The 19,062-nt window shown below is 41.7% G+C and overlaps 1 protein-coding gene across 4 annotated transcripts in view; it reads right to left on the bottom strand.

The window, feature by feature from the left end:
- saxo4 (stabilizer of axonemal microtubules 4) overlaps positions 1-19,062 on the bottom strand; it is a 183,919-nt gene that overhangs the window by 116,249 nt on the left and 48,608 nt on the right. For 3 of the 4 annotated variants that reach the window (XM_072592192.1, XM_072592194.1, XM_072592193.1), the window contains exons 2-3: positions 12,667-12,773; positions 4,602-4,719 (exon numbers count right to left, since the gene is read on the bottom strand). In XM_072592192.1, coding sequence (XP_072448293.1) covers positions 4,602-4,719; positions 12,667-12,773 — 225 coding nt within the window. Of the gene's footprint in view, positions 1-4,601; positions 4,720-5,678; positions 5,783-12,666; positions 12,774-19,062 lie in introns of those variants that run through there. The other variant, XM_072592195.1, reaches the window with a different exon arrangement.

Consider the following 19,062-nt stretch of genomic DNA (forward strand, 5'->3'; position numbering starts at 1 on the left):
TTGGACACTGATTATGTCTGCCACCATCATCTGGCATTTCTGGATCAAGTGAGCTGTTCTTCCTGGCCATCCCACAGGAAATATTCCTCTTACTGTGCACTGAGAACCTGAACGAGGGTTTATTACTAAATTGTTGAGTTTTCTGTACACACTTCTCAGAGGAAAACCACTTCCTGGACTAATTTCATCAGCCATTGCTAATGAAATACAGTTAAGTTTGACTCTCTACAATCTCTTGAGCTTTACTCCTCAGCTTCCAGTGGCTGATGCTCACTCAGCTACAATGAGATGAGAGAGATCATGGCTGTCCCTTTCAACCGCAGCTTGCCTTCACTTCTTGACTTTCTGTTCCCTTCGGCCTTCTTATCTAAGTCCACAGTTTGTGAAGACTGACTCAGCCTTCATCCTTTAAACATCCCGCCATAGCAACTTGGTATTGTATGGGAATCTAAAAGGGTTAATATTGAGGAGTGACATAAACACCACCCATTAGGATGATGTCATTGGAATTTGTGGGCAGAACAGCTTAGGATCTCGAAATGTTATAATTTCGAGTGAGAACTAATATCTGCTCGTCCTCAAAGTCTCTGTACCAATGTTTATCATATCAAAGTTACCTGTTATTATTTTATAAAAGGCAATAAACTATATCTTATTAACTACAAGAAACTCTTCTAATTGGAAGTGGTTTTCCGCTGCTTTACCAGACCAAGGGGTTAGCACTGTTATTTCCCACAATTCAAAAGGATGATGATGCAGTGCAGGGACCTGGCCCTGCCCATACAACACATCCATCCTTGAACTCACCTAGTTGACCTCCAAGCTCACTCTGCTAGCATTAATTGACAGACCAGTATATGACTGTAGCTGGAAATCAGGGAAGTGTGAGAGCAGCAGTTATGTTGCTTATGTTTATGCCCATAGGACCTGCACTCTTGGCACTAAGGTCTATTGCAGAGCTGAAAGTGTATAAGGGAAGATGTTGCAAGCAACAGTAGCAGTGGTAGAGCATGACTCTTGGTGGGCAACGGATGTGGTAGCAGAGAAAAGATGATGGCAATAATCCCAAGAGTGCAGAGAAAATCATTGACCTGATAAAATAATGAGAGGTAGCGATAGAGTTGATGATAGTTGTCTTTTTCCAAAGATGGGGAATTTTAAGATCAGGGGTACATTTTTAAGCTGAGAGGAGAGAGACTTAAAAAAGACATGAGGTCATTTTTTTTTTTACATAGAGGGTGGTTCGCGTGTGGAATGAACTTGCTGAGGAAGTGGTGGATGCGGATACAATTACAACATTTAAAAGGCACTGATTTTCCTGTTCCTCGGATGCTGCCTGAACTGTTGTGCTTTTCTAGCACCACTCTAATCCAGAATCTGGTTTCCAGCATCTGCAATCATTGTTTTTACCTACATGAATAGGAAAGTTTTGGAGGCATATGGGTCCGGATCAGGCAGATGGGACTAGTTTAGTTTGGGATTGTGTTCAGCAAGGACTGTTTGGACCAAAGGTCTATTTCCATGCTATATGACTCTAAGACTCTATAACTCTCTTTCAGCAATGATGGGCATTTGTCTTGACTGTACAGAAAGCACCAACTCAGATGGCAACCTTGGACCAGGCTGGCAGGGACTGGTGCCATGCCCTCCTCTACCACTCCTTGAGGAAGTGGACGTCCATCCCCTGCACCACTCCATCCATCAAGACCCCCAAATCTCTGTCCACAAATTGGTGCACCAATTCCACCTTGTCTGCCATTCACAGGGTAATTATCCTCAACCATGCAGGGTAGCTCTGGACTGCCAGCTCTTGACCAAGTGGGCAACAGCCTTTACATAAGGCACAGACATTAGAGGCCCCAGGATATCCTGATAGCGGTGAGCATGTCTGTCTGCAGTGAGTGGGTGAATCCAGCTAGAGTTTGGGATGATGGTATCATGAAACTCACCTCCATGAAACTTGACAGAAATTACATTTAGCTAACTCTGGCAAGATGCAGTCCAATGTTGTTGTTTCTTGCTCTTTATTGAATGCTGATGTTAATGTCCAGCATTAAGCTCCCCATTCTGTAAGACATGGCTGAACTCAATACTGTGCATTATAAAAGATATTGTCCAACATCACTCTCATTGGGAATAATTAAAATTTCAATGAACTCAAAGTCCTGAGACGCTACTAAACCAACACACTGAGGTGGACGTACAATTAGACATTACTTATATGGCCCTTTATTTCTCTCTGGAAATGATGCACACATTCAATTCATCTGCCCAGGTGTGAGTGGATAGGAGATAGTGAGGACTGTAGTTATATTGTAAAGGAGTGCAAAATATCATCTGAAGGATCTGCTGCAATTTGCCCAATTCATATACTGGACAGCAGAAATTTTCTGTGTATTTCAGGCATACAGCATTACTATGCCATGCAGAGCTCTAAATAAAAAAGAAAATCTCTGGAGTATTAATCAATCACAGGGCAATTAATTGCATTACGTCTAGTTTCAGATTTCTAATTTTGAATACAGATGCTAGAGCTAGTTGAGCAAATTGTTCTAATAAAACCCTTTGAGTCAAAGAGTCACACAGCACAGTAACAGACCATTCAGATCAAATTTCCCAAACTAGACTAGGCCCACTTGGCTGCATTTGGCCCATATCCCTCTAAATCTTTCCTATTCGTGTACTTGTCCAAACGTATTTTAAATGTTGTAACTGTCACTTTAACCATCACTTCCTCTGGCAGTTCATTCCACCTGCGAACCACACTCTGAATGAAAAGGTTGCCCCTCAGGTCCCGTTTAACTTTTTCTCCTTTTATCTTAAAATTATTCCCTCTAGTTTTGGACTCCCCCCAGCCTGTGGAAAAGACCTTTGCTATTCAGCTTAACCATCCATCTCATGATTTTATAAATATCTGTAAGGTCACCCTCAACCTCATATGCTCCAGTGAAAAAAGTCCCAGCCTGTCCAGCCTCTCCTTATACTTCAAACCTTCCAGTCCTTGCAACATCCTTGTAAATCTTTTCTGAACCCTTTCTACATTTAATTATATCCTTCCTATATCAGAACGACCATAACTGTATACAGTACTCAAAAAGTGGCTTCACCAATGTCCTGTTCAAGCTCAACATAACATCCCAACTCCTATACACAATGCACAGACCAATGAAGGCAAGGATGCCAAACACCATCTTAACCACCATACCAATCTGTGACGTAACTTTCAAAGAACTATGTATCTGAGCCAATAGATCTCTCTGTTCAACAACACTACCCAGGGCTCCACCATTAACTGTTAATCTTGTTAATCTTACCAAAATGTAATACCTCTCATTTCTTCAAATTAAATACCATCTGCCCACTCCTCAGCCATTGGCCCAATTGATCAAGATCCCTTTGTAATCTTAGATAACATTCTTCACTGTCCATTATACCACAAATGTCGGTGTCATCCATAAAATTATTAACCATGCCTCCTAAATGCTCAGCCAAATTGTTTATGTAAATGACAAATAACTGTGGACTCAACACAGATGCCTACGAAACACTGCTGGTCACAGGACTCTAGTCCAAAAACCAACCCTCCATCATCACTTTTTGTCTCCTAGAGTCAAGCCAATTTTATGGTTTGTTGGCAAGCTCTCCCTGAATCTCATGTGCTCTAACTTTACTAATCAGTCTACCATGCAGAACCTTGTCAAAGGTTTTACTAAAGCCCATGTAGACAGCATCTACCATGCTGCCCTCAGCTCTTTTTGGTTATGTTCTCCAAATCTTCAATCAAGTTTGTGAGAGACGATTTCCTACCACAAAACCATTCCGGCTATCCATAATCAGTCCTTGCCTCTCTAAATGCATTTAAACCCTATCTCTTGCCTATAGCTAACATATGGCACCTTTTATTCTTGTTATATAATTGTGTTCTAATTTTCTAACTTCAAATTTATCATGAAAATAGCCCAAATTAACTGGTCACATGGTAATTCTATGAACCAACCATGGGATTATATGTGAAAAACAAGTTTGCATTGATAATTTCTATTCTAAATGTAGACGGAGGAATCTACTGTTAAAAACAATTCAGAAGAAATTAAAGATTACTACATAGAGAAAGGTGTGTCTTATGACACATTATTCATGTAATTATGCAAATTTTGTGATAAATAGGAACGGTCACGTCACTTAAAAGAAGACAAGATAGCCACTAATTTATAAACCAAACTTTACAAAAATTAAACTGCGTGCATCCTTCAATGGCCTCCAAGACACGCTCCCATACTTAGTTTGGAACTTGGCTCCGAGTTGCCTAAAATCTGGCTTGGAGAACTAATCAAGAGTCAGAGGCACAGGGGCAACCAAGAGTCTTACCTCATTCAACTTTTATGTGAAATTATCCCACAAAAACATCCACCCCCATCCCATCTAGCCCATTTCCCTTACGAACACACTCTCACTTTTTGAACATGATCTGAGCAGAGAAAACAAGCTAAAGAGAAAACAGAGATTGTATTGTGTTCTCTATATCTGTCCCCTTTGATTGAAGCAAACTGTAGTGTCCTGACAGGTTTTCCAATTAGCCATTCTGAGAAAATCCCTCTTACCCGAGAATTGGATTGTCTAATCTGTCTAAAGATGATGAGTAACATAAAACTGGTCTTTGATTGGTTACATATCCAGACCCAAACTCCTCGCATTTTCTTGGTTCAAATCTTTCACGACCTGGAACACAAATACATCATGGTTTGTGTTAGAAATCTGATCCTTGATTCTTTGCTCTGTTTCCAGCTTAATTAAGTCTCCTCTGTGTGGCATATTGTAAACTTTTCCATGACCGGAATTGGTGCCAATCAGTAGACTTGTAGATAAAGGCTCTAATTTGGGCCAGAATAATTTCATTTCTGTATCCCTTCCATTAGATTGGATTCTCTACAGTGTGGAAACAGGCCCTTCAGCCCAACCAGTCCACACTGGCCCATTTCCCCTCTGACTAATACACCTAATATTACAGGCAATTTAACATGGCCAATTCACCTGACCTGCACAGCTTTGGACTGTGGGAGGAAACCAGAGCACCCCCATGCAGACGCGGGGATAATGTGCAAACTCCACACAGTCAGGCGCCTGAGGGTGGAATTGAACGTTGGACCCTGGTGCTGTGAGGCAGGGGTGCTAACCACTGAGCCAACGTGAGAGATGCAAGCTGAAGTATTCTTTTGAAGTACAGTTTAAGCATTATAAATGATTTGATCAACTTTCCATCATCTTACTAATAAACTGAAATAATGTGTGATATTAATAATAAACCCATTAAATCCATGCCTGCTGGGAATGCTTAAATTGTGCACTCATGGCCCACAACTCTAATAGACAACAATGTGTGATTTATAGGTTGACAGTATCTAGGTGTGCACTAATGATGCTAAGTGCTAAAATCACCGGGTTTTTTTTCCCTGATGAGAAGGCATTGGAGCTGACTTGACAAGCGATAGCAACACATCTTCAAATAATAGAGGTTAAGTACAACAGAAACAGAACAGAAAGTTCTTAAAAGTTCTGTAGGCTAAAAGTAATTGAGCCAAAAAGGAAAATTCTATTTTATTGTTCTCCTAATGCTGCAACAGATTTTACAACAATGGCAATGTGGGAGGTGAAGATTATGTAAATTTTAGTCTCCACACCTCTGGTAGTTCTGATTCTTAGTTCCATAGTAACTGCCAATCCCTCCAATGTTTCACCCACACAGTCTTTCTTCATGTATTAGTGAGTATCAGCAAGCAGTGATTCCATGGTCAAACTGAGTCCTGCTGTACATTGAAGTGCAGGCTTTATTATAGTCTCTGGATAACAAGTCAACAATGAAAATTCACGCAAATCTTGATCTCCATCCAATTGAAAGATCAGGATACAGAAGCCTGCAGGAATTTAGAGTCATGGAGTCATACAGATGTACAGCATGGAAACAGACCCTTCAATCCAACTCATCCATGTCGACCAGATATCCCAAACCATTCTAGTCCCACCTGCCAGCACCCAGCCCATATCCCTCCAAACCCTTCCTATTCATATACCCATCCAGATGCTTTTAAAAGTTGCAATTGTACCAGCCTCCACCACATCCTCTGGCACCACATTCCATACAGATACCACCCTCTGGGTGAAAAAGTTGCCCCTTAGGTCCCTTTCATGTTTCCCCTCTCACCCTAAACCTATGCCCTCTCGTTCTGGACTCCTCCACCCCAGGAAAAATACTTTGTTGACTATCCATGCCCCTCAAAATTTTGTAAACCTCTATAATGTCACCCATTAGCCTCCGACTGTCCAGGGAAAACAGCCCTAGCCTATTCAACCTTTCCTTATAGCTCAAATCCTCCAACCTTGGCAACATCCTTGCAAAGCTTTTCTGAACCTTTTCAAGTCTCACAACATCTTTACAATAGGAAGGAGACTAGAATTGCATGCAATATTCCAACAGTGGCCTAACCAATGTCCTGTATAGCCGTAACATGACCTCCCAACTCCTGTACTCAATACTCTGACCAATAAAAGAAAGCATACCAAACACCTTCTTCACTATCCTATCTACCTGCGACTTCACTTTCAAGGAACTATGAACCTGCACTCCATGGTTTCTTTGTTCAGCAACACTCCCAAGGCCCTTACCATTAAGTGTATAAGTCCTGCTAAGATTTGCTCTCCCAAAATGCAGCACCTCACATTTATCTAAATTAAAATCTATCTGCCACCCCTCAGTCCATTGACCCATCTGATCAAGATCCCGTTGTAATCTGAGGTAACTTTCTTCACTGTCCACTACGCCTCTAAATTTGGTGTCATCTGCAAACTTACTAACTATACCTCTTACGTTCACATTCAAATCATTTATATAAATGACAAAAAGTAGTAGACGCAGCACCAATCCTTGTGGCACTCCACTGGTCAGAAGCCTCCAGTCTGAAAAACAACCCTCCACCACCACCCTCTGTCTTCTACCTTTGAGCCAATTCTGTATCCAAATGGCTAGTTCTCCCTGTATTCCATGAGCTCTAACCTTGCTAATCAGTCTCCCATGGGGAACTTTGTCAAACGCCTTACTGAAGTCCATATAGATCACATCTACCGCTCTGCCCACATCAATCCTCTTTGTTACTTCTTCAAAAAACTCAACCAAGTTTGTGAGACATGATTTCCCATGTTGACTATCCCTATCAGTCCTTGCATTTCCAAATATATGTACATCCTGTTCCTCAGGAATCTCTCCAATAACTTGGCCACCACCGACGTCAGGCTCACGGGTCTACAGTTCCCTGGCTTGTTTTTGCCACCTTTTGTAAATAGTAGTGCCATGTTAGCCAACCTCCAGTCTTCCGGCACCTCACCTGTGACTATCAATGACAAATATCTCAGTAAGAGGCCAGCAATCACTTCCCTAGCTTCAAACAGAGTTCTAGGGTACACCTGATCAGGTCCTGGGGATTTATCCACTTTTATGCATTTCAAGATATCCAGCACTTCCTCCTCTGTAATATGGACATTTTTCAAGATGTCACAATCTATTTCCCCACATTCTATATCTTCCATGTCCTTTTCCACAGTAAATACTGATCCAAAATACTCATTTAGTATCTTCCCCCATCTCCTGCGGCTGCACACAAAGGCCAGCTTGCTGACCTTTGAGGGGCCCTATTCTCTCCCTAGTTACCCTTTTGTCCTTAATGTCTTTGTAAAAACTCTTTGGATTCTCCTTAACTCTATTTGCCAAAGCTATCTCATGTCCCCTTTTTACCCTCCTGATTTCCCTCTTAAGTATACTCCTACTGCCTTTATACTCTTCTAAGGATTCATTCGATCTAGCCTGTCTATACCTGACATATGCTTCCTTCTTTTTCTTAACCAAAACCTCAATTTCTTTTGTCATCCAGGATTCCCTATACCTACCAGCCTTCCCTTTCACCCTAACAGGAATACACTTTCTCTAGATTCTCGTTATCTCATTTCTGAAGGCTTCCCATTTTCCAGCCGTCCCTTTACCTGCAAACGTCTGCACCCAATCAGCTTTTGAAAGTTCTTGCCTAACACCATCAAAATTGGCCTTTCTCCAATTTAGAACTTCAACTTTTAGATCTGGTCTATCCTTTTCCATCATTATTTTAAATCTAATATAATTACAGTCACTGGCCCCAAAGTGCTCCCCCACTTACACCTCAATCACCTGCCCTGCCTTATTTCCCAAGAGTAGGTCAAGTTTTGCACCTTCTCTAGTAGGTACATCCACATATTGAATCAGAAAATTTTCTTGTACACACTTAACAAATTCCTCTCCATCTAAACTCTTAACACTATGGACTCCCAGTCTATGGCTGGAAAGTTAAAATCCCTTACCATAACCACCCTATTATCTTACAGATCACTGAGATCTCCTTACAAATCTGTTTCTCAATTTCCCTCTGACTATTAGGGGGTCTATAATACAATCCCAATAAGATGATCATCCCTTTTTTATTTCACAGTTCCACACAAATAACTTCCCTGGATGTATTTCCTGGAATATTCTCCTTCAATATAGCTATAATGCTATCCCTTATCAAAAATGCCACAGGATACAAATTAAGCTGACAGTCCTTTCCATCCCTGAGCCATGTTTCTATAATTGCTATGATATCCCAGTCCCATGTTCCTAACCATGCCCTAAGTTCATCTGCTTCCCTGTTAGGCCTCTTGCATTGAAATAAATGCAGTTTCATTTATCAGTCCTACCTTGTTCTCTGCTTTGTCCCTTTCTGCCCTGACTCACCTTTATTCTCAACTGTACCAATCTCAGATTGATTTCTTTCCTCACTATCTCACTTACCTCACTATTCCCCCCACCTTACTAGTTTAAATCCTCCCGAGCAGCCCTTGCAAATCTCTCTGCCAGTAAATTAGTCCCCTTCCAATTTAGGTGCAATCTGTTCTTCTTGTACAGGTCACTTCTACCCCGAAACAGCTTCCAATGATCCAAAAATGTGAATCCTTCTCCCATACACCAGCTCCTCAGCCATGCATTCATCTGCTCTATCCTCCTATTCCTGCCCTCACAAGCTCGTAGCACAGGGAGTAATCCAGATATTACTTCTCTTGAGAAACTCCTTTTTAAATTCCTGCCTAACTCTCTATAACCTCCTTTCAGAATCTCAACCTCTTCCCTTCCTATGTCATTGGTTCCAATGTGTACAATGATCCCCTGCTGGCCCTCTCCCCCTTGAGAACATTCTGCACCCTCTCTTGATCCTGGCAGTGGGGAAGTAACACACCATTCTGATTTTTTGCTGCTGGCCACAGAAATGTCTGTCTGTACCTTGGACTAGAGAGTCTCCTAACAAAATCAATCGCTTGGAACCCGACGTACCTCTCATTACATTAGAGCCAGTCTCAATACCAGAAACCTGCCTGTTCGTGCTACGCTCCCCCAAGAATCTATCACCCCCTACATTTTCCAAAATGGCATACTTGTTTGAAATGGGGATAGCCACAGAAGATTCCTGCACTACCTACCTACCTCTTTTACCTTTCCTGGAGTTCATCCATCTATGTGGCTGTATCTGAGACTTTCCCCCCTTCCTATAACTGCCATCCATCACAGCCCCTTACTCTTGTAAATTCCTCATTGCCTCGAACTGCCTCTCCAACTGATCCATTCGATCTGATAAGATTCTCAACCAGCGGCAATTATTGCAGATATAATCCTCAGTAACCCGTAAACTCTCCCTGAGCTCCCACATCTGGCAAGAAGAGTATATCACTCTACTAAGAGCCATTTTTGCTTCTTTCAATCTACAGACCCAGAAAATAGCACTTCTGCACTGCTGTCTCTGTTTATAATTTGCACTGTGCCTTTCATTTAGCAATAATATCCTATGTCTCATGGAGATATCATCTCTAAAACCGGATACTGAGGCAAAGAAAGGGATAGTAAGAGAGGTGAGTAAAACTTAGGCAAATACATGAGTTTTACCAAAGTCCAGAAAATTCTGGTTCTGGTGAGGAAATGATGGAGTAGCAAAAGGGTAGTTTCATAGCTTTGGGATGGGAGCGGGGGGGCTACAGAAGTAAAGAGAGGTCATAAGAAGGCATTAGATAGAACTGAATTGGTTGCATTTAGAGTTGTCAAAGGCATGGATGAGAGCATGAGCAGCTCGTGTGGCAAAGCATAGGTCAAGAAGGTGAATATGTTTTGGAAGCTAAAGAAGACTGTCTTTGTGTCAGATAGCTGACATGGTAAAAGAGCTGGCATGGTCTTAACTCAGAGTCAAACTTGACATCAATGTTGCAAACAATCTAGTTCAATCTGAGATAGTGGCAAAGGAGAGACAAAGGTGCAGATTGAGGATAAAAAAGGATGAGCTTGATCTTTTCAGTGTTTAACTAGAGGGAACTGCAGCCAAAGTATGGTTGGATATTAAACGAGTAGTCAGACAGCACAAAGAGCAAAGAGTTTGAGAGAATCGGCAGAGAAATGGATGTCAATGACATATGTCATTTTGGATGATGTCCCCCAAGGGACTGTATAAAATGAATAAGTGGTTTTCGAAAGGATCACAAATAGCTCCATGCTAGGTTCAAAACATAATAGCATGGGGGCAGGGGGCACAGTCATTTCTCCAAATATTTTGATTATGATGTGATTAGTTAAAGAATCAAGAAAAGACCACGTAGGACAATAAAACATAAACATCAGAAAAGAATTATGTTAGACGATGCCAACAGTTGCTGAAATGTCAAGGAAGTTAGGAAAGAAAAATGCACTGTGGTTATTGCCAACAATGTTGTTGTTGACTTTGATTGAAACTGGTTCAGTGTTTTCACAGAGGCAAGGTCAGTACATGATTAGAGTTGAACATGGAGCCTTCATTCCCCCTCCCACTGCATTCCTGGGATTATATTCTCCAGTGCAAGACATGATACTGCATACACTTAGCAAATTACCATTAGAGGTAACAATCTTAAAGATTTACCTAGATAGACAGATAATTTATAAAATACTCATAATTTCACAATATACAAGTCATTAAAAAGCTGACCTCCTGAAAAAGAGCTGACTCAGTATTCCAAGTATTACATTAAACATTTGTCAATTGTCAACACAGAGGGCAAGAGCCTACCATCTGGAGTCTAAGGTCTTCAATATTTAAAAAATAGCTTAAGGAGTTTATTTTTAAAGAGGGAGCCAGCTGTTCCTTGTAGAGTTATGAAGCCTAGCAAACTCCCATGAGTAATATGTATTTCTTCAATCTAATCCTGAACACTTTTTTCATCCATGCAGCACACATTTATGCAAATAATTTGCAAAGTTTCTACAGGAAGTACTCTTTGTAAATATTGGCACATTTCTGGGAGGTATCTGCAACTATTGTCATATTTGTGGGCTCTCCTATTCTTGGTTCAACAAAACCTGACTGGCATTTCCACAGAGGTCCTCTGGAGGGAGATCGGTGAAACTAGAGAGAAATGCTGTAAACAGCTACATGGAGGTACAATATGAGATCAGGAGAAGCTTACAAAACTTTCCTGGCAAATATCTGTCAAAAAATTTAATAACTACAGCAAACAACACTTAAATGCAAATCTCAAAACATCCACAATATTTCACAGGATGGGGTGGCACAGTGGTTCAGTGGTTAGCACTGCTGCCTCACAGCACCAGGGATCCGGGTTCGATTCCAGCCTCGGGTGACTGTCTGTGTGGACTTTGCATGTTCTGCATGGGTGTCTGCATGGGTTTCCTCCGGGTGCTCTGGTTTCCTCCCACAATCCAAAGATGTGCAGATCAGGTGAACTGGCCATGCTAAACTGCCTGTAGTGTTAGGTTGATTAGTCAGGAGTAAAAATAGGGTAGGGGAATGGGTCTGGGTGGAGGGTTACTCTTTGGAGGGTAGGTGTGGACTTGTTGGGCTGAAGTATGTTTCCATATTGTAGAGAGTCTAATCTAATCAAAATTAATCTAACCCAGGGAGGAATCATAATATAGCGGGAGAATTGCTCTGGGCTTCAACTCCCAAATGCATGTTTCCACGTCTCAGCAGCTGAGAAGCTGAGGCAGGGACAGAGATTGAAGTAGGCAATCTTTGTGATGGAAAAGCTTAAAATCAGAAGTTCACCTCAGGATCAAAGAAGACAATTAGTTCAGTTCAGCCTGAGACTGTAGCCAGTGAGAGGGATGGAATGGGTAGCTGGAGAATGGGCTTTGTGATGTGGGACTCTACTGAGGAAAACAACCAAGTTTCACTTCCATTTACATGGCACCATAGGACAAGGGCGTAGGTGTGCAGTAAAATAACCTTTTCACTATTTCACATCGGAACCTTAAAATCATGGTAACAGAAGACATTTGTGCCCATCAACCTGGGTTGGATTTGAACTCCTTGCAGGCCCAGTCACACTATTCGGTCTCTTAACCTGAGATTCCTTTCAGTCCAAGACTACCTTCAGCTCTTTGAGAAATTGTACGACCTAAAGCCTAAAGATCTTTGCACCTGGCATGATATGGTTGTGAAACTACTTTAGATCATTAACTTTCCCAGAAGATGCCAGATTTATGGGCTGGTGATTCAACTGCAGATTCTTACATCAAGCTCTCATATTTCCAAAAGAACCCTCAGCACCATGACAGATTCCCTTGCATTCGCTTACCATACGTTGTGGAATATGTGGTGGAGTAGAATTTCAGAGGGTTGGCATCTGCTCCAAAGCTTGTCTTTGTATAGTGTGGCGTGCGATCCACTGAAATCAAAGCCATTCTGCAGCAAGTATATTTGAAAACAAAAGGTTTTAATATATTAGTATATGGATAGACACTAGATTTTTTAAAATTAAGTGGAGATCATTAATTAGATTTCCATCCATTTCGAGCCCAATCCAGTTGTTTTGTTTGGGTTTGCATTGATTGCAGAAATGCTGGCCAATTTCCAATCAACTATATTCAAATTAAGTCACAACATTGGGATTTAGGAACACACACAACATTTTTGTTCACACTGATATAACATTTTCCCATTCCTCTGCCTGTATGAAATATTTCACTAAAACGCATTGTAAGGGGAATGCACTTAAAATGTCCATCAGCAGAACTTCTAGATGCACATTTTCATTTTCTTTGCGGGTTTCTAATTACCCTCAGGAAAGTTTCTGTAAAATGTTCTAACAATATTGGTTTTCTTGTTGCATCCATACAGTAAAGGAGGGCCCCATGTTCAACAACCATTTTCATTTTCATTAATCAAGCTCAGTTGAGGAAGATGGTCAGTGTGTTACAATATGCATTATGGCCCAATATGGAGGAGAGTTAAAGAGATTTCAATGTTCAATTCCAAATTTCTCTGGCCTTACTCTCTACCTCCTCCACTTAGAAATCCTGAACAAATTAGGCTCTTTTGACCATCTTTTTGATATATTGGGTCTGCCAATGTGACTCTTTCCAGCTCCCACATCCACCCTCTTTCTGGGTGAAATTTCGAATGAACACCGAGTCAGGGGCACCTCTGTCCTACAACCCCACCATTGGGTGCTGCAGAAGGGGTGGACAGAGAGGAGGGTTAGAAGTGTGTCATTAACTCTGGCAATGAAATTTGATTTTAAATTAATCAGCTTCCTTTGGATGTTTTGTTTTTGTTGCAGTGGAGTAACTATGTCCCCTTCAAATGAAGAACTTCATTGGCAAGATGGTATTTTTGGGTTCCAACTGAAGTATTGTGTGCCCTACTGCCAGCTATGAGCTAAATTAAGGTGGTTGAAATTAATTTCACAAGGACAGCAGTCGGCAGAGATTTTTATCACCTTACTCTGAACCAGCTTTGAACATTGCTCCCAGTGATAAGAGGTCAGAATAGATCAAGTTATCATGCACACCAGGAAAACAGACAAAGCCATAATCAGTAAATCATTGTGGATGGGATGGAAAAAAGTCACATAAATTTCTCCCCATCTAATGAATGTCATACAATCAAAAATGGCGGACAACTGTTAATATTGCTTAAGGTTGTAAGGATCCATAGCATTGACTAACACGGTTTGATATTTTGGGCTGGATTTTACACCCTACTGTTGGCTGTGCTTTTCAAAAGGGACAGGGCACTAAAATGGATTAGGAGGCCAATCATCAGCTTGCCACCCCACTCTGATTCATTCCCCACAGTACAGGAATACCCAGCCTTGGGCCTAGTGAGGCTCTTGATAGCCCATTTAAGTGGCAATTCTGAGCATTGATCCATCCCCATCACCATAACACATTGGGCAGTAGTGCCACAGTGAAAAGGCCACCTTGTAAACCCTCGCAGCCCCAGGAGGAGACTTTGCCCAAGACATGCAGTGTACAGGCCTTCCCCAGTATTCAGGAACCAATCCTACACCCAGTCCCAAAGCAAACAGTCATCTAAATATGTCTTTCCAGAATCTCCTACAAAGAAGTCATTGAAAAATGTAATGTTACTGACTCAACAGAGGAAATCAAGAGGGTGACCTTGAAATTTCAAGAGCCCAGTCCCTCTTCAAATTTTGCATAGGCTTGGGCCTAAGAGAGGATGCTACAGTTTGGCTGCAGAGCATTAAGCCTAAACCTTGGACAGCAGTTGCAAGTAATAATCCCAAGTGGAATGACATAGAGATTGGTTGCTACAAATGGAGAGACCATGACATTGTCGTTCAGTCTTTGTTCAACTAGTGAGTGTAATCCACCACACAGACAAACAAATGAAACAAACAAAACAAAAGAAGATGCAAAGTCTTTGATGGGCAAACTGCAATGTCAGTACCATGTATAAAAAACTGACAGATGATTTGCAGTTGGTAAAGTAAGCACAAAACTGCTGTGATCCACATAGAATTCAATGGGCTGAACATCGGCATAGCTACCATAGGCCTCCTCAGCCAAAGCGTCTTTATTCTGTGGAACTCATTGTCACAGAAGGATGCTGAGGCCAAGTCATTGAGTGTATTTAAGACAGAGATAGATAGGTTCTTGGTTAGTAAGGGGATCAAGGGTTATGGGGAGAAGGCTGGAGAATGGAGTTGAGAAACATGTCAGTCATAATTGAATGGTGGAGTAGACTAGATGGGCCAAATGGCCTAATGTTGCCCCTATGTTTTATGGTTCTGTGATCTTGTGACTTTGTGAGAGCAGATCACTGAAGGACAAATGTTACATGTTTATCTGACTGGGAAGGAATTCAGAAGAAACCTGTGATGAAGAAGTAGGCTTCGCTGTAATGAACTCAATACTCTCAGTGATGGAGCCAACATAAATGGTTCAGAATGTGTTCTGTCCATCCATGATCAGAGTATTTGTACCAACTGGATCTGACCATCACTTCCTGTGAATGAATAACATTCACAACAGATCCAGCTATCACAGCACTGACTGCGAAACAGATCACTCCCTGGTGTGCACTAGGCTGAGAACGTAACCCTTCAATCTTTCTCATTCAAAGTAGAAATGGTGTCGTTATATCAAATCCGCAGTATTGACTACCTAGGTAAAACCAACAGCTTCTTAATGACATGCTATGTGGCACCCTCATACAGAGTGCAGAAACGAAATGGAACACACTTTGAGATATCATCTGTAATACTGCAATCACAATATTAGATTTAGATTGGATTACTAATTTACCATGGCCAATTTACCTAGCCTGCACATTTTTGGACTGTGGGAGGAAACCGGAGCAAACTCACGCAGACAATGTATAAACTCCACACAGTCACCTGAGGCAGGAATTGAACCCAGGCCTCTGGCGCTGTGAGGCAGCAGTACTAACCACTGTGCCACCGTGCCACCCCAAATATATAAGAAGCACTGAGAGCTGCTTAAAATAAAATCTAGCAGACAACAAATGGACATACTTTCTAACAACATCAGCATCAGGAAGCCAAATATTACGGTCCACGATGTTGCCTTACCACCATCTACCAGCATTAACACAGTAACCCTAGAGGTTGTGGATAGCTTTCCATATCTAGGGTTTCCACAATTGCCAGCAATCTATCACTTGGTGCAAAAATCAATACACACATCAAAAAGGCTGATGTCCAAGATGGGTAAGAGAGTGTAGGACAACAGCAATCTGACTGTCTACCAAACCTGCATTCCTAGTGCACTCCTCTAGAGGATTGGACAAAAATGTTATACAGGAGAAAAAGCTGAACAATTCCTGCCTTCACTGCTCAGATGTTTCCTCAGCAGCCCTTAGCAAGGCAAGAGGATCAACTCAGAGATCCCGGAATATGCAAATTCCATCAATATTGTTTCATTGCTAGGCCAATTGTGTCTGTGCTGACTCGGCCATGTTTATCGGTTAGATGATGAGCCTCCTCCACTGCCAAACCCTAACCACCTGACACCTGGAGGAAGAATGCCTCATCTTTCTCCTTGTAATCCTTCAACCACACGGGATCAATGTGGATTTCACCAGTTTCCTCATTTCCCCTCCCTCCACCTTAACCCAGATCCAACCTTCCAACTTGACACTGCCCTCTTGACCTGTCCAACTGTCCATCTTCCTTGCCACCTATTCATTCCATCCTCCTCTCTGACATCAACTTCACCCCCTACTTCATTTACCTATCGCATTCCCAGCTACCTTTCCCCTCAACCCCACCCCCTCCCCATTTATCTCTCAGCCCCCTTGGGCCACCCCCTCATTCTTGATGAACAGCTTATGTTCGAAATGTCGATTTTCCTGCTCCTTGGATGCTGCCTGACCGGCTGTGCTTTTCCAGCACCACACTCTTCGACTCTAATCTCCAGCATCTGCAGTGCTCACTTTCTCCCTGATGGTTGTATGGTCAAAGACCATCTGTACATCGAACCAGCCACCGAGTCACGATCTCTGAGTGTCAATACCTTTGCTACAAAGACACCTGTATGTGGAATAAGAACATGGCAGACATTGACACTGATAACTTGGGGTCATGACCTCTGGAGGCTGACACTTTGGAAGGGCGCTGAAAGAGGTGAGCAGAAATGTTGAGAGGCAAGTTTTGAGAAAATAGAGGCCAGCAAATCATGTATTGTCTCAACACATGTCTCCCACTGCAGCAAATGCAGCAGATACTGTTATGACTAGAGTTCCTGAGCTTCAACAGGAGCTTAACCCAGAGTTGACCATCATGGCATGAATTGTCTTCCTATGAGAGAGAAGGTTGTCACAGTCAAGAACTGTATTAATTGTTAGTTTGTGAGTATCCCTGCTTTGCGGAACTCAGGGAAATCAAAACGAGAGTTGAATTTGAACAAATGATTGACAAGATATTCTTTAAATGCTGATGACACACACCTACTTCCTTGTTACGATGAAATGCAGGGCTTGTTGTGATAATGTGCTTCCATTACTTTGAAGCTTATTGCCTTCAATCTAGGCTTCCCAGCTGCCAACCTTTAATTCATCAAATTTATTTTGGATTTCAGAAATGGAACAAGATTAGCAGCGGCAATAGCTAGGTCAGTACCATAGCACACAGATACAAACTGCAGAAGGCAATATTCACAGAGGTTACAAGCATAAACTTCTTGGGCACAACAGAGTAACAATGAGACTCAACGATTCATGTCAGATGATTGCAGACCTTTGCAGTCTCCTAGAAGACCACTGTGCGTTGTTGGGCTTCTCTGCTACCAGCAGCCTGAGAAGTTAAACAGAGCTGCAGTTTAACTACGTTCTCCTGAGAGTAACTTACTCAGTACAGCATGAAAAGGGTTGCACATTCAATTGCCACTTTGAAGAATCGGTTGGGAAACATTTGGGTAAATATATTTGGTCTCAATACCACTGAAGGAGAGAACTTCAGCCAAGAGCTCCTCCTTCTGGTACACACTGCAAGATATGTGCACACCTGTGTGTGAATGAGGACGAGATTGTCATGTTTCCACAATGCATTCACGTGCAGGCAGCTATGACCTCAGTTCACATCTGAAAAACTCAAATGTGATGGTAGAAAGCTGCCAGTGTCCACCCACACAGCCACACTCCAGCAAGAGTCAATACTTTAAGAGTAATGAGGATAAGCATGAAGGTCAAGTTTTTGTATAGGAAAATCACTATACCAAATTGATACGCTTGTTTCTTATAAAAGATTCAGCCCTCCCAAACTGAGTTCTTTTCCATTTATAGCTGTAGTTCCCAACTTCTTTAAACAGCTACTTTCCTCTTAAGATGTGCCTCCACGATGTACAATCCACACATAACTTGCTAAGTACTCTTCACATCCTGGCACTTTTCCAAGGACGGTTAATTCTGTGCAAATGTCTATGGAAGCCCCTCCCCAAACTATACACAAATGCATTTAACTATTTTTGCAAACCCTCTTTAATTTTAAGAGGAACTGTGTTGAACAAAATTGATACAATTAAATCAATATAAAAATACAAAGAATGGTGAAGAAGTCTATCAAACCAACTTCGTTTACAGAGCATGTGTCATCCACTCTATTGTAAACTCCACCTTACCTACTGTCTGTCTTCAAAAGATATACAAACGATTCATCACCAAAACCAGAATAGCAAATCCCACAGTATCTGTGTTTACTATCATTACTTTCCAACCCTGTTGTTTCAACAAAATTATTTCAGAAGCAAAAATGTATCTACCACAGCACCACGAAACCCCTTTTAATTGGACAATTATCCAACTCTTTTAACACTTGAGCCTCTCAAATGGTCACAGTTACCAATTACCCTATTTACTCTGGGCAGTGTAGTGACAAATGTTCCATCAACAAGTTTTGAAACGAACCATGCATGTCCAATCTTCTCAAATGCAATCATTGTCTGATGATGATTTGAGTCTAGTAATAATACTATAAAGGTTGTCAGTTTAATCCACTTGCTGGCATCCTTGCAAGACTAATTCAGGGCTCTTGAGGTGCAGTGGCAGTGCCCCTACCTCTGAGCCAGGAGGCCTGGTTCAAGTCCTACCTTGCAAGGGCATCTTGAACATGTTGTTTAGAAAATAGCTTTACTTTGAGCATAGTTTCTTATCATTGCTTTAGAGAATTATAAACAGAAACATCAAGATCCTTCTCTGACAACCAATTTCA

Source organism: Chiloscyllium punctatum, chromosome 22 (assembly GCF_047496795.1).
Source record: "Chiloscyllium punctatum isolate Juve2018m chromosome 22, sChiPun1.3, whole genome shotgun sequence".
Classification (NCBI taxonomy): domain Eukaryota; kingdom Metazoa; phylum Chordata; class Chondrichthyes; order Orectolobiformes; family Hemiscylliidae; genus Chiloscyllium; species Chiloscyllium punctatum.